Source organism: Stegostoma tigrinum, chromosome 11, assembly GCF_030684315.1.
Source record: "Stegostoma tigrinum isolate sSteTig4 chromosome 11, sSteTig4.hap1, whole genome shotgun sequence".
Taxonomy (NCBI): Eukaryota; Metazoa; Chordata; class Chondrichthyes; order Orectolobiformes; family Stegostomatidae; genus Stegostoma; species Stegostoma tigrinum.
Genome location: NC_081364.1, coordinates 17,310,100 through 17,326,904, shown reverse-complemented (window position 1 = coordinate 17,326,904; position 16,805 = coordinate 17,310,100). Strand labels below are relative to the sequence as shown.

The window sequence follows — 16,805 nt, the reverse complement described above, 5'->3', positions numbered from 1 at the left end:
AATCTACCTCCTAAAGTTAATTTTATGTTCATCCAGTAAAATATTCCACGGTCTGGGTTTACATTTTATCCAAGTTTACATTTGTTCTCCCTTGGGCTTTGCCCGATCTGTGTGCCAGGTTTCATAGAAATACGCCCAATAAGTTTTGAGATATATGGTTTACAAGCAGACTAATGAATCAAAATATTGCTTGCACCCTTTTTTTACTCACGGATGTAAGAGAAAAGCTACTTGAGTTGAAGCAATCATTGAATGACTTTACGCTGCGCTGTTCATCTGAAAGAAAATGAAAATATAAATTTGATTCCTGTCTTTTTCACTGAAATCGAGAGTTGGAAAGATGATGGGTATTTACTGCTATTAAATTAGACTATTTAAATTCAGTATATAATATTCCTTAATTTTCACATAGAAATTCAGGGGGAAAAAATTAAGATAACAGGTAGATGTTGGGAAAATGTTCCAAGTGTGGAGATCTTCAATGTGGGAGACATGGTTACAGACTAAGAAGACATTAATTTAAAACTGAGTTGTGAAGGAATTCCTTCCAGTGGGAATCACATATTTGGAGATATCTCCCTCAGTTGTGGAGGGTTGATAATTGAAAGTATTTAAAGATTTTTTTTCTTAAGGATCGATTTCTGTAGTGTCAGTTATCAGCCAGTAGGTGCCATGCTGCCACAAGTTTCTAAAAAATGTGCTGGGAAATTCTCGTTAACAATGGCTGACTATCAAAAACCTCTATCGTAAGGTATATTTTTAATCACAGTGTCAGGAAGTTAGTGTGTTTGATCATTTGAATGGGCATCATTATACGTACAGATGCAGAAGTATTAAAATGTATGAAAGTAAACATAGTTTCCTTCTGTCTACCAAAGAAACTTAATAGATAAAGTGAAAAGATTTCTTGGTAACATCTGGTGAGATTGGCATGTAAGTGAGTAAACAAAGTGTGGCCACTACACAACTAAAAACGTAGCCGGGATTCTCTCGTTCACGTTACCACCAGTAGCAACCACCACCTCCCTGCACACCCCCTTTGACCAAAACATGCTGTTATACTTGTGAGAAATTGTTTCAGGTTGAAGATGATGAGATTTTTTACTGTCTACCACAAAGTAGTCATTATGCCAAATGTAATCATTTCCATTTCAAAAGACAATGGTTGGGAAATAGGCCCAGCATTATACATAAGGAATGGAAGGAAACAAAACAATGGGGGTATGCTGAAAGATCAGTACATTCAAAGTTTCATATTTTAGGAAGAATTGTTTTTTAAATTTTCTTGCTGATCAGGAACAGTTCAGAAAGTGTAGTTGATAATGTAAGAGTATCAATTATTTTAGTATTAAAAGATTCATTAGAAGCCTTTTTCAAGCACTAAAGATTCAAGCATTTGAAAATTTGTCTTCACATTCTTCAGAATGAGTGATGTTTATGCTGGCAGCCTCGCTGACATGTCCAGTGCAGACATTTTTGCTCATGAGTGTGGGTATTTATTTTGCTATCATCCATCTTAAAAGCCTTTTAAGTCTGATAGGAAACTGTTTTTAAAACAAATAGAATTTGTGTTCACCATCAGCTGAGTTTGATGCGTTTTCTTTTTCAGTCCCATTACTGTCCAAGTTCACATCCGTACCCCAGAAATGAAGTTACACTGCCTACTAATGAAGTCTACATTGTTCTTAAGTCAGCATTTAAATTGTGATATTGTAGTGCAGTATAGTCGGTCCTGTTATTACGTAATAGTACTGTTCTGGTTGCAATCTTGCATTATAAGAAAATCGCACAATAACTGCGCCATTTAAACTATTGGGGCCGGAATAGCATTATAGCTAATATAGGTAAGGAAAGTTTGCGTTCTACGAATAAATGTCTAAATTCTTCAATCACATTAAAGGCAATATGAGTTGAAGAAACACACATTACATCAGAACCGACTCTACATTGAAGCACTTAGGGTGGAATGGAGTCATTTTCCTATTCTGCTTAATTCCTAATTTTCTGTAGTACAGTACATTAGAAACAAATCAGATGAAAGGCCATTACTGGTCTATGCTTTTCTTGTGAGAGGTGCTTCATAAGGAAAAGGTTAAAAGCCTCAACACCAGGTTATAACCAACAGGCTTATTTGAAATCACAAGCTCTCGGAGCGCTGCTTCTCAGGTGAAGTGATTTCACCTGACAAAGCAGTGGCACTCTAGAAGTTTGTGTTTTTAAATGAGTCTGTTGGACTCTAACCTGGTGTCAGATGACTTTTGACTTTGTCCACCCCAGTCCAACATCGACATCTCCACATCGAGGCTAGGTTGCCAGGGAGGAAAGAGGATGTCACACATTTTGAAAAAATGTATAAGGCTGGAGGCCACTTCTATTTTATTATTATTTTCTTGGTTTGATATCACTGATCATATTCATAGTCTATTCAGTATGTTACCAATAATCTCAGTTTGATAGTACAATTCCTCTTAGATTATCTTGGTTCACCATTTAGATTATTTAAAGAGAAAATCATCAGTGAATAATTTTCAGCTTCTAGAAGGTATTCTGTTTTCCTGAAGAACATTTTTTTGTTTATAGGAGCAAGTTCCAGAGAAGCCTGCTAAACCTCCTGCAACAAAACCAACCAAACCCAGACCCAAAAATCGGTTCTCACGCTATCGCTCCAGTTCAGCACAACGACTACGTCGACAGCGACAAGCAAGCAGCCAGGCAGAACCACCGCCAGTTGTAGCAGTTGAGGAGGGAGCAACAGGAGCTGTTGTGACAGACTCTACAACTACAGAAGGTGTGACAAGCATGGGAACTCCAGGAGTTGAGACGACATCGGGAACTATTATTTCCTCCCAAACAAATCGAACCAGCCTCAAGTATCCTAAAACTAAAAGGGTAAGTGTGACCTGGCTGATCGCGCTCTCCTGGACTGCTTAATGTAAAAGGTTCCAGAGGTTTACAGGCACAAATATAGAACAAAGTTGGATTCCCTTAATTTTGGACAGTTTAACAAATTTTATTTGCCACCACCCCAAAACCTGGTGAATTACACATATCCAATATTTTATTAAAGCACAATTGAGACTTTTAATTAAGTTGTACAGGTTTCTTAAATTATGATTCCAAAATTCATCTTGTATTGAAGTAATTTGGTAACCAAATTGATATATGGCAATTATGTACTGTTAATGTGCATGATATTCTTGCATCTCATCAATAAAATCCATAAATTCCCAGATTAGTGTTTTGGTTAGACGCATGAAATGTATTTGTCTGCTCAATGATGCTTTTGATGATTCTAAAAGTGATCTATTTGGAAGTTTTCTTTAAACTTGTTTATCTTACTACCAACAAAGATTTATCTTTACCAGGTATAATTCCAGCATGAGTGCAAATGACCAGCCTTCCTGATATTTCCTAGTGATAAAGTCATATCAAACAATGTGCCTTATTGTTATAGAGTTGCAGAGTAGAAGCAGGCCCTTTGGCCCACCATTTCAATGCTGATTAGCAAACATCAAACTGCATTAATCCCATTTTTCACTTACTTCATACCCTACTATGCCAGGGCATTTTAAGTGCTCATCCAGATGATTATTAAATGGGGTAGCACATTCTATATTTCTACCATCTTTTGGGAGAATTTTTTTCTCAAATCTCCTCTGAACCACTTATTTACAACCTAAGCTTATGCCTTGGTCTTAGAAACACCTACCATGGAGTCTCATGTTCCACTCTGTCTATGCGTCTCATAATTTTGTGCACCTCAGTCAGACCACCCCCTGCTATAAGGAAAACCAGTCCAGCCCTCCAGTCTGTTCTCCTAACTGAGACAGTTCATCCTGGTAAATCTGCATCCTCCCTAGTGCAGTCACACCCTTCCGGTATTTATAGTACATTTGCTGTTCTTTCTCACCAATTAGGAACTTGGATGCTGCAAATTATTTTTCTTTTATATGGATCAATTTTTTTTCCTGGCAGTCCCTTAGAAGTGAATAGCACTGGTGTTGAAACTACTTGAAGTTTCCATTAGTCATAGGCCAACCCCATAATGCATATTATAACTGTAAAACTTAATTTCTTTGCCATTTAGGTTGTTAGCATTGCACCTGTTGCTCAATTCAATCACCTATTTGTACTTCATGTTTTTTTGATACAAGTTAAAATCAAACCTTAACAAAATCAGTGATCAAGACTAACCAATTTCCTACTGTTAAATTTGGAATTGGCTGCTTTTTAGATGTCAAATTAGATTGAATTCAGCAATTTAGTGTTTCAATCAAAATATGTTGGTGACAGGCCTCATGGTAAATTACAGACACTTTAGGAGCTTAAGAATTTGCATGGAATCTTCAAATGACTTTTTGCTGTAACTTTTTCCCCATCTTTTGGTTCAGTATTTGGTTACAGAATGGTTGAATGACAAGGTTGAGCGATCAGAATGTCCATATGACCGACCATTGCGTATCACAACTGATCCTACTGTATTGGCAACAACGTTGAACATGCTGCCAGGCCTGAGCCACAACCCACACATTTGCACAACCCCTAAACACTACATTCGCTTTGGTTCCCCCTTCACTCCTGAAAGACGAAGACAAAGAGTTGTGTGTGATGGCAACTATGGATCTTGCAAAAAAGTAAGTCTGTGCAACAACCGTACAACCTAAACATGGAGAAGGTTTATGAAGGAGCCCATTGGGACATGTTGTGTCTGTGTTGGAAATTTAACGTAGGATCTGTTAACTATATGAGATTCATGTTCAAGCAACATTGAGTGTTAGATTAAAGTTAGAATAATAGATGTTAGATTTTAAAGCTTCTTGTATTCCTCATTTCGTAACATTCTACTCGAGGATCCTCCCTAACACCACTGACTATCCAAAACACTCGTCTTGGTCATTGCTTGCCTTAGTTGCAAGCAAACTTTGACAGAATGTGGCAGTTTTTTTATACTTCTGTGGAATACTGAAGTTACAGCACCTTTTTCATGGTGATTTTTACTTTTTCTGATGTGTAAGTTGAGTAAACAGATTGTTGTACCTTTTGGTGGAATCCATCATCTAAAGGTATAGGATTACAAGCCAAAGAATATAGCCCACTGGTTGACCCCCTGTGTATGAGTGGATGACCACAAAGCACAATCACATGATGACTGTTGTATTCACTCAGAGCCTACGGTGCCTGGTGAGCATCACAGTACAATATCTGCTCTCCTAAGAAAATAACCCAAGTTGTACATAGAACATAGAAAAGTACAGCACAGTACAGGCCCTTCAGCCCACGATGTTGTGCCGTGGAATAATCCTAATCCAAAAATAGAATAACCTCACCTACATTCCCTTCAATTCACTGCTGTGCATGTGCATGTCCAGCAGTCGCTTAAATGTCACTAATGACTCCGCTTCCACAACTACCACTGGTAAACTATTCCATGCGCTCACAACTCTCTGGGTGAAGAACCTCCCTCTGACGTCTTCTCTATACCTTCCTCCTAACACCTTGAAACTATGACCCCTCGTGACAGTCAATCCTGCCCTGGGGAAAAGTCTCTGCATATCGACTCTATCCATGCCTGTCATTACCTTGGTTAATGTTTCTGTCGTTTAGTTAGACTGAATTATGCTGTTGCAATAATATTGTACCAGCTCAACAAAATGCTGCAAACTGAGTAGAAACCTAACTGGGGCTAAATGCTGCTAATCAAGTTGCAGAAATTGTTTAGTTTTTTGAAAAAAATGTTCTTGTTTGGTTGAGTGTATTCTTTATTCTGTTCACATTTGGTTTAAAGTGCTTTCTCCTCTAAGTTTTGTTTGAGTTAGAATTTGAGTTAATCTCAATAGGATGTGTATACTTCCAATGCAAGTATAACTAGAAAATTGCAGTACCAAATTAGAGACTTGAGGACTAAATGTGAACATGCTGTTAACTCATTGTAAATTCAATACTAGTTCATCATATTACTCATCAGGTCTTCTAAAAAGGCTTAATGTTGTCAGATTTTGTAAAAATAAATCAGTAACTGCATTTTTCATGAGTTTCTGCAATGGGCTTCTCACTGTGATTCTGTTTCACACGTTTGACAGTGTTTGCTATGCGTTTTCAATTTTATTTATGTTTCTGTACAGTGTAACCTCCCCACAGATGGGATTGTTAAACCATATTGAATATTTAATCTGTTATTTCATTTCAGAGGTGGATAAAACAGGCAATGGATGAGGCCATGGTGCAAACTCCCCATGCACCAGATAAAGGACAAGAAACATCACCTTTATACCAAAGCAGTGACAGCAGCACTGTTCCTGATATACGGGATAGCCCCATTGCTTCAATTGGTAGGTGGAAAACATCACCTTTGTTCTTATCATATAAAGCAAAGTCGGCAAACTGACATACCAGATTATCTATTCCTATCTACGTCCACAAGGAGGTGTAATGAAATGAGCATGGGATGACATCTTTATGATTTCTGTGTATCCCTGTAAGGAAGTGGTTGTGATTAAGTATTGAATAATAGATGAAGGTATAATCCCAGACCCATTACTTCCATCATGTGGTTATTCTTCAAATCTCAGACCACTGTTCTGTTATTGGCAAGGCATCAAATCAAAGCCTGATCCCATTTTCATTTGATTTCAGTGCATGTATTTTTTCAGCACAGGTCACAATGCAACTGTCGGGAGAAGTAACCCAAATGATTTTCTTTCTCATTAGTGTTCCAGTGCTCCACACCAGCAGCTTCTTTACTCTTCATCTTCTAAGCATTGCATAGCATGTTTACATGATTCTATCACTAACTTTGATAGATTGGAAAAGGTATAGTGCAGGTCCACCAGAATTATTAGGAGCTGAAAAGGATGTCATCAATTTTTGCGGTTTCATTTATTGGCTAATAAATATCTATATTCTTAGATCACTTTACTCTTCTACCCCACTTATTTTCTTATCTGCCAAGGAATAAGTGATCGCCTTATTCTTCCAACCAAAATGAACAGCTGTGCACTTCTCTATATTTTGTTTCTCTATCCTCCTCCCTTACTGGTTGCATCCTCCCAATTTAGTCTCAAATGCAAATTCACCACCATACTTCAGATTTTTGAGTTCTCATTTATATTTGGCTCAGTGCAGCACTGCATTCTGGTATGTACAAAACTCTCCTGAATTTCAGCCTTTTTCAGCATTCAGTCTTACTCTGATTTTTAGTGTTAAATATTTGTCCTGAATGCTGTTGATTTCCTTTTGAAATATTGCCTACTGTTCTTCTGCCATGTTAATATTTTTCTCCAGTTTATCTCCCTTGATTCCACCCTTTATTGCCTCAATGCTTGCTTTTTTCCAGTGTATTACTTTAGTCCTAGTACTGTCTATATATCCACATTCATTATCTTAAACTTTCTTTTATTGTATCCCTAGATACTGTCCCAACAAAGGCTGTTGTGGCAATTAAAAGCTTGGGGTGTAAAGGGTAGCATATTGGTGCGGATAGAAGATTGACTGGCTAACAGTGTGTAGGTGTAATTGGGTCTTTTTCATCTTGTTAAGGTGTAACAAATGTTGTGCCACAGGCATCCAGGTTGGAGACTTCAACTGTTCACAATTTATAACAATGACTGCTTGGAAAGAACAACTGCCAAATTTACTGACAACACAGACAGGGAATAAGTTGTGAAGAGGACCGAAGAAGGTTACAAAAATACATGAATTTGTTACGTAAGGGTGCAAATAGGTTGGGAAATGTGAAATTGTCCATTTTGGCAAGAAGAATAAGAAGTAATCTTGCTATGGTGACAGATTGCTGAGCTCTGAGATGCAATGGAATCTATATCTATGTGCATGAATTTCATGATATGTGGGCACAAATTCTAATTAGAAAAGTTAATAGAATGTTATTACTTATTGCAAGGGAATTGAGTACAAGAGGAGGGAGATTATATTTCATTTGTTTGGGACACTGGTACGATTGCACCTGGAGCACTGTATTAGTCATCTTAAGGAAGGACGTTCGGGTATTGGTGGCAGTTCAGAGAAGATTTTCAAAACTAATATCCCTAGAATGGGCAGGTTGTCTTAGGAGGATTGGTAGAACAGACTAGGCTTGTATCCTCCGAAGTTCAGGAGGAAACGATGACTTGATTACAGCATACAAAATCCTGAAGTGTCTTGATAGAAGAGATATGGAAAGGACATTTCCTTTTTAGGGAGAATTTAGAACTAGGGCTCACTATTTGAAGAATTAAAGATCGCCCATTTGAAATCGATTCAGTGAATGTTTTTCTTCAGCGGTTGTATCTTTGGAACTCCCCTTCCAACACAAAATTGTTGGAAACAGAGTCTTCCTGGACATTTGAAACAAGACATCACTGCGCCTTTTGCAGTGAAGGCCAATTTTTCATTAGCCGCATCTGTATATTTGTCACTGCCTTCTGTGACATATTGATAAGGACATTCAAGTCCCTTTGCACGTCTACACTTTCCGAGCTGTCACCATTTTAAAAAAAAATAGCCTGCACATCTGTTCCTCCTGAAACGAATAGCCTCACCTTTTTCCCAATTTTACTTCATCTGCCATGTTCATGCCGACTCACTAAACCTGTTCAAATCCTCCTGAAGCTACTTTACATCTCCCTCCTAGTACACATTCCATTTAGTTTTGTATAGTTTGTAGATCTGGAAATTTTTCATTTGGTCTTCACATCCAAACCATTAATATATTTTATGAGCAGATGCCAATGGGCAAATAACCCATTTATTCCTGCTCCCTGATTTCTCTCTTTGCCAATCCTTTCAATGCCAGTACAGTAACTCTTATCCCATGTGCATCAATTTTGCTAATCTACTTCCTGAGAAACCTTCTCAAATGCCTTATGGAAACCCAAAAATACTTTGTCCCTGGATTTCCCCTTAACAATTTTGTGTAGTAATAATCTCAAAACTATTCCAAGTTTTGTCAATTTGATTTTTCATTCACAAATGGCTATTGATTATGCCTAATCAAACTATTTTTCTCCAATAGTCTGTTTATCATGTCCTTTTTGATAGTTTTTAGCATTTTCACTGCTACAGGTGTGAGGCTGATAAGATTATAGATTTCTGTTTGAAGTCTTCCTCCTTTCTAAAATGTGAGATGATATTCATGACTATATGACATTTGTTAGCTTATGATGCCTGCAGACTTTTAGAAGATGATTGATTCCTTCCCTGTATAAATATTTATTTGTTCCGTTTTCAACTTTGTTCTATTTGTCTTCTGCACTATGTTGCCTTGTTTGGTTATGGATTTCACTTGATTTTGACCTGTGGCCTGCAACACGTCGTAGTAAATAAAGATCAGAAACCATTTATTTGCAAGCTTTGTCGATTATGAAGAAAACGTAATTCATAGGTGAAAAAATACACTAGTTGTCAGCTCCTTCTGTCGAAACATAATCAACTGTTTAATTATAGGAGTGAACTCTCAAATCAGAAACATGTCCAAAATGCACAAGCAATTATAGAGCAGCAAAATATAATCAAGTTACCATACAGCTAATGATTTCTGTTTAAAATTTGGCAAATTATTGATGGTGCATGTCTTTAAAGTCTTTGAGGAGTTGGTCGTACAGGCAGTGTCTCTGGACTAGCAATCCAGAACCGCAGGCCAATGGGCTGGGATCATGTGTTCAAATCCCACCATGGCAAATGGTAAAATTTGAATTCAGTCCATAATATGGAGTAAAGAGTTGGCCTAATAAAGGCCGTGGAATCGTTGTTGATTGTTACAAAAACATATCTAGTTTGCAACAGTTCTTTAATTAAGGAAATCTGCCATCGTTTTGAAATCTGGGCTACATGAAACTCCAGACCAGCAGTAATGTGGATGACTCTTAACTGCCCTCTGGACAGTTAGGGGTGGGCAATCAATGCTGGCCCAGAGAGTGACACCAATATCTCCATAAATGAATAAAACAAAAATGCATGATTATCTCTGTAGCTACTGTGAGGTGTAAGATACTAAGTCCTGGGGACACATCAGTTTTCAGCTCCATTAATTTCTCTAGTACAACCTTCTTACTCGTACTAATTACTGTCAGCTCCTCATTCTGTATAAAAATTTGGATCTGTAACTCTTGGGAGATTCCTTGTACCTTCTTCAATGAAAACAGATACAAAGTAATAACTTAGCTTCTCTGCCATTTGTGTATTTCCTCCAGACTCTGCCTGTATGTACCCACATTTGTTTTAGCCAGCCATTTCCTTTTGACATACCTGGAACAGTTTCACAGTTCCTTTTTTTGTGATTTTAAACTAGATTAGTGTGTGTGTGTGTGTGTGTGTGTGTGTGTGTGTGTGTGTGTGTGTGTAAGTAAAAGTGTATAAATCATTATTTTTGCTGTATCTGAAAACTTGCTAATCCTGAATACATCTTTATTGCTATTTCTGGTCTTTCAGAAGCCTTTTCTTTAAATATTGACTTGTTTTGAGTTTTTGTACCACAAAGGAATGCACAGTTGCTGTAAACAATGTAATTGTTCTTTAAAGCCTGCCCATTGCCTATTTTGTCATGCCTTTTAGTGTATTTTTCTAAATCAGTCAATTTGTACCCCTTGCTTTCAGAATTTCCTTTACTCAAATTTAACACTTCTGCTTCAAATTAAACTACCTCACTTTTCGGACAGTGTGAAATTCTATGACATTGTGGTCACTCATCTCTAAAGATTCTTCAAACATACAAGGCTTGAAATTATTTTGCTAAGTTGGCAAGTGGTAAGCACTTTGATCTGTGTTCTGATATATCTGCAAAAATACTTGGGATTTTTTTTGGAAATAATTCAAACCTACAATGGGAAGAATAACTGCAGTATTGAAATATTCACAGGTTTAACGTATCCCAGCTGCTTAACTTGTGTAAAACTTATTTCTTTGCAATTTATAATGGAATGTCCGATTAACTTCTCTGTTTTGTAGAGTTGATAACGCCTCTGAAGAAGCGAAAAGCACGGTATCTGTCAGACGTGAGTGTGACTGATTTGCCCGGACCTTGTAGTCCACTATCAGCGCCTGCATCTGTCACAGATACAGTTATGTCCAGCCCGACAGTAATGACGCCTTGCACCTTGTTTCCAGGAGAAGAGGAGAAGAAAAATGGATCTAATGTAATTTACTCTCCCCTTCACTCCCATGCTGCTAGCCGATGTAATACCCCACTACAGTTTGAGGTAAATATATCTCCAATAAAGGGACTACCATCAACATTTAAGATGCAAATTAATGTTTTAGTTTTGTTTCAGAAAATAAAACTGTTCCAATGTTGTACCTTGTTTGACAGAATTTTTAAAAAATACTTAATTTATATGTAAATATATGGGTTCACGCCAACTGAACAAGCACTCAGTTTGGAGCCAGATGCACCTCACACTTGGCTTTTATAATAAATTATCTTTAGTAAATTGATTCTAACTGTTTGATTGAATTACTGAGCATTGAGGATAATTTTTATTTACAGATCATAAAAATTAATTTTTGGTGTTGCTGTAAGCTGAGAGACCAGATGTATGGAGTATGAATGCACCAGTCTTAGAGCTGAGCTGGCCCAGAGAGTGACACCCATATCTCCGTAAATGAATAAAACAAAAATGCATGATTATCTCTGTAGCTACTGTGAGGTGTAAAATACTAAGTCCTGGGGACACATCAGTTTTCAACTCCATTAATTTCTCTAGTACGACCTTCTTACTCGTACTAATTACCGTCAGCAGTATGTCAACAAATGTGCAGTTTTGAAGCCTAGAGTGAAGTGCACCTAATATATACAATGCAATTGCCCTACCTCTTCCACATGCATATTGTACAAAACAAAATTGTCTTTCCTTTAGCCATGATCTTATTCTTAACAGCAGTAACCATAAGGCCCAGTTACTTATTTCTTATTTACTTAGTCATTTCTGAAGAAGGGTCTGGACCCAAAACCTCAGCTTTCCTTCTCTGATGCTGCGTGGCCTGCTGTGTTCATCCAGTTATACGCTTGTTGTCTTAATTAAGCTTTAGTTTTGAAATAACTGAAAAATGCATTGCAAAGAAAAAAATGTGTTAAATCATATCATGAACAGCAAAACCATCCTTTTAATTGTTTTTCTTAATTTACTTTTTAGCTTATCCCTTTCTCTACTTCGCAAAACTTTTATTTGTGTATTAGCTGATGTGCTGCTGAGTTTGCAAGGATTTGAAAGGAAAGGGCTACGCAGAATAGGGATCAAATTGGTTGATTTCATTGCATTCCACTGATACAGAAACAGATGGCCAATAGCCAAAAAAATTGAAATCAAAGAAGAGAAAATTAAATATTTTGCTGCACCATGTGCTCAATATCTTATGGTGTGAATATAAATGTAGGAATCTACCCATTGGAGTAGTTTTATAAAACTTTAATATGAGGAAGAATGTTCTAACAATATTGATTGTTTTTAAGTGGAAGAAAGTATAAAGCATAGTTCCAAAATGGCACCCTCTAAAAAGATGGTGGGGATCATTTCAACTTTCTCTGTATTTGTAGCTGGGTTTATGGTTTTATGACAATAACAAATAGCAGAAATAGTTTTCCTACAATAACATTTAGGGGATAACAGTGTGGAGCTGGAGGAACACAGCAGGCTAGACTGTATCAAAAGAGCAGGAAAATTAACCTCCTGACCCGAAACATCAACTTTCTTGCTCCTCTGATGCTGCCTGGCCTGCTGTGTTCCTCCAGCTCCACACTGTGTTATCTCTGACTCGGGTGTCTGCAGTTCTTACCATCTCTGAACATTTAGGGGATGGCTGGTTTAGATACCCTCCAGACTTTTTCAATCAACCTGGTGACATTTTGATCTTCAGTAAAGCAAAATATTAAGCTGTCAGGATTGTGGGATATGTTCCAGATCTTTTTTAAAACCCTACAGCTGCTATTTCAATAAAATCACACATCCAGTAGCTTTGTTCATGCAGTTTTCATTTCATACACTTCCTGATCCCCGTAAGACAAAAGTTGTGACCTGTCGTTTTAACCAGTTGTTTGGAACTTCATTAACTGACACAGATTATTAAAGGTCAATATAATTTTCTGTTGTTTGCATTTTACATTATATCAATAAAAGGTGATGCTTATGTTCTAAACTTTACTTTCATTTTTAACTCTTAATATACATGATGTCAGCGTTAGCATTAATCCCACTTTTAGGAAAATGACACCATAATGTTTCTACCTCTGCTTCTACAAAGCATTCTGTTTCATACTTTAGAATTTTGAGTGAAACAAGAAATATTAGTGGGAAAGATTTAGTATGTGGTATATTTCTTTGATTTTAATTAACCTTTCAGAATTTCTCCCCTAGATACCAACTTACATTTTGACACATCTTTGACTCCCTGACTTCTACCTACATGCCTGCTGGTTCACATGCAAAGGATTGCTTAGCATTTGTTTAATTTACTTCAATGTCTGTCTGTGGAAGGAGGCTTGAAACTCCAATGCTTCCCCTGTTAATGTGCCCATGACATGGGATGTGGTGTACTCAGGATTAGTAGATTGAATCCATGTTGCTAGCATTCATGCTGTCTTGAGTCAAGTGGCCCTGTCAACTTTTGAAGGTTCTTCAACCAGCTTATATTTCTTCCATAAAATATTTAAGAGCATTTTCCTATAAATGTCTTGACAGTAAACATTATAAAGTGGCATTCCAAAAAGACATTATGCAGAGAACACAGCTTTTAGTGTGAGCTTATTCTAAATTAAGACCTTTAAAGAGAATTGTGTAGTTATTATAGAAATGCTCCCATATTCCTTGAGTAATTGCAAGCTGTTTTTGGTTCATTGTATCATTTATAGAAGTGAAGTTTTGAAATCATAAATTCAAATACACCTGAATAATGTCAAGACATTTCAGACTGAAAGTACTGTTGAGATGTAATGCTCTGTATGGTCTTCGCTGGTCTATATGGTACTCTATATGGTAGTTCATATTGTAGATCTTTTTCAGTCAGTCAAGTGCAAATATGTATTAATTCAAAGCATGATAATTACACTTCACCATAACTTTGTCTTTTCATATTAAATATTTAACAAATATAGAGTCCTATTTACCAACACTTTGAACACTTCAATATCTCAGAAATGCAGTCTAAACCTTTTCTAAGCACAATTAGACTAGTATTAATTCTGATGTCTTGAAATGTAACATTCTGATTATGTCACTCAATTTAGTATTAACTACTTAAATTTGTCACAATTTATAGGTTTTGAAAGCTTCAAATTTGACAGTACTTTCAAGTCTTACTACAAGTCTTCCTTGCCCAGTTAATTAATTTATTTCCAATATACAGTTAACCAATGCACAGTCCTTTACTTTCAAAGATGTAAAGTTTCATTTTCCATTTCCATTGCCAAGTTTCTTTCTTCTTCTAAATTCTGATGCTGATCTTTTTCACAGTTGGTATCTGCTGTTCCCAATTTGCTTGAAAGTTTCACAGACTTATAGATGATTTCAGTATTCAGGTTCCTGAGATAAGCAATCTAACACCTCCTTAATCATCAAATGTTAAAACTGTTATGATCTCATGCCTAAATTTTTGACCGTTGCTCTCTAGCTGACATTGCAAGTTCTAGAAGAGTAGCATGAGAACGCCTCTTTGGAGTATAATCCAGGATTCAACGAAGCAAATGTACAATACTTGAAAAACTTTGATCAGGAGTTCTTAGAGAGTGATAAAGTTCTACAAATCCTTTATAAGAAGAGAGGTATTCTGTTGAGAAAAAGTCTTTCACGTCTCCTCGATCCAGTGTGCTACGTATTGGGTGAATCTTTCTTTTCAGGATAATCACTGTTTATGTAAGGAGTGATAACCAATTTTTGCATAAAAGGTGCCATTTGACCATATTAATGAGTCTGGTTTCTTTGTGTTTTTTTTTTGAGGAATAAGTTTTAGCCTCTACAGGTTTTTAAATTCTTAAGTGAGATGTGGAAGTCACTGGCAGTTTTTGTCCATTCCTCATTATCCTTGAATGGATTGGCTGTCTAGGTCATTTCAGAGGGCAGTTAATTTCTGAGAGTCTGGAGTCTTGCATCACCCAGAGTGGATAAGGCTGGCACATTTCCTTCCCTGATGGTTTTTTAATGACAATCATAATGCTGTTAGACTAACCTTTTTCAGTTCCAGATTTTATTGAGTTCAAGTTTCGCCATCTGCCATGTTGGAAATCAAACCCATGACCCAAAAGCGTTAGCCCGGGGTTCTGGATTACCAACGTTTGCTGTGTTGAATTGCATAGACAGTTAGTGGAAGCTGCTGTCAGAAATTAACTAGACGTTACGGGGTCAGTATTGTAAATATTTACAATGTCATAAATGTTGCCCTTTTTAACACACATTGTGCCAAATCGATTGGTGACCAAGGCATGATAGAAAATTGCCGGTAGATGTTGTTTCCTGATCTCAGTGATGGTGAGCTGTTTGTTCCTATAGATAGGCCCTGCAACTTTCAAATATTTCTCAGCAGCTTGCAATAAATCACATTGCCAAAAGCCTGACAGCAGTTGCCAGGAATGATCCAGTTCTTTTCCTTTAATCTCTTGAAGAAATTGATTCCTCTCAAATACGTTTTCACTTGTACCAATTGGCCTTCCTTTATCTATGAGCTTTAGTGGTGTGAGAGCAAAATCTAACCTTCTCCTCCAGTTACAAATGCTCAGGGTTCCCTGAAATGGTCACTGAATAATAATCATAAATGGACCTTGGCTTATTTTCCTCTTTAGCCCAGGTCTGTGCCCAGCTGTTGACTGAATTAAATTATGGCACCAATGAAAGTTAGAATGCATTTCTTAAAAAAAAATCCAAAAGTTGCAACATTGGCTGAACACTTGGTGTATTATGCTAAGCCCAACAAACCAAGAGACTAAGTTGTGATTTCAGTCACAGTTGGGGCTGACATTGTAATTCTGTTCAGAGTTGGGGTAGAAGGGAGAACAGTCAGGTTTCTGAGTTGATTGCTTTGCCATGGGGCAGGAAGTCATGCTTTTTGTAGTTGGAATTTAATTCATGTGTGAGTCACTGTCATTTTAGAAAGAGATTTGGACCAAATTTACATCAGAATTCACAACATCAAAAGCTTTGGATTTAATGTAATTTTAAAAAAAACTGATGTAGAATAAATGGTTAGATGAATTATTTTGCCAAACTTCATTGGCTCAAACAGTCTCAATTCCAAAAGGCACTTGAAATATGCACAAACTTTGCCTCAAATTTGCACTAATTGATGCTTGAGAAGCTGGGAGTTCAAAAAAGATGGCTAATAGGATGCTATGTTGCTAATTTTTGGCACGTTAGAATTTGCAGCCTGGCTGGTATTAATCTGAAGGACCTACTTTTCTTCATTAACTAATATTATGAGTTCTTTTTTAAACAGCCTGGAATGAAGAGAGGAAGACTCTGAGTAGATTTGTTTCCTTCTTCTCCTTTCGGATTATTTTCCTCATTCTAATATCACAGCTAATTTGTTCATTCCTGCACTAATGGCTTTTTGTTTCCAGATGGATTACATTAGATTAGATTACTTTCTAGCATGAGCCACCTGACATGATTTCTATCAAGCTGCTACTAGACTTTACTGACATCTCTCTGTTTTGTTCCAATTTCCAATTTAAATAGGCTATAGAATTCAGAGTTAACAGGCACTGTGCAAATGTGTATTTTCTTCTGAGATATTCCAGTGCATTGCAGAGGAAGAACTCGGTTCATATTTTCAGCTTTACTTTTTAAAAAAAAAAAGCCAGTCAAAATCTTTGTTTTCAAACTCCAGAATTT

General features: G+C 36.9%; 1 protein-coding gene across 14 annotated transcripts in view; it reads left to right on the top strand.

The window, feature by feature from the left end:
* Positions 1-16,805, top strand: part of setd5 (SET domain containing 5) — a 165,767-nt gene that overhangs the window by 118,315 nt on the left and 30,647 nt on the right. For all 14 annotated transcript variants that reach the window (XM_048547472.1, XM_059649794.1, XM_048547475.1 and 11 more), the window contains 4 exons: positions 2,581-2,889; positions 4,392-4,634; positions 6,188-6,329; positions 10,939-11,189. In XM_048547472.1, coding sequence (XP_048403429.1) covers positions 2,581-2,889; positions 4,392-4,634; positions 6,188-6,329; positions 10,939-11,189 — 945 coding nt within the window. The remainder of the gene's footprint in view (positions 1-2,580; positions 2,890-4,391; positions 4,635-6,187; positions 6,330-10,938; positions 11,190-16,805) is intronic.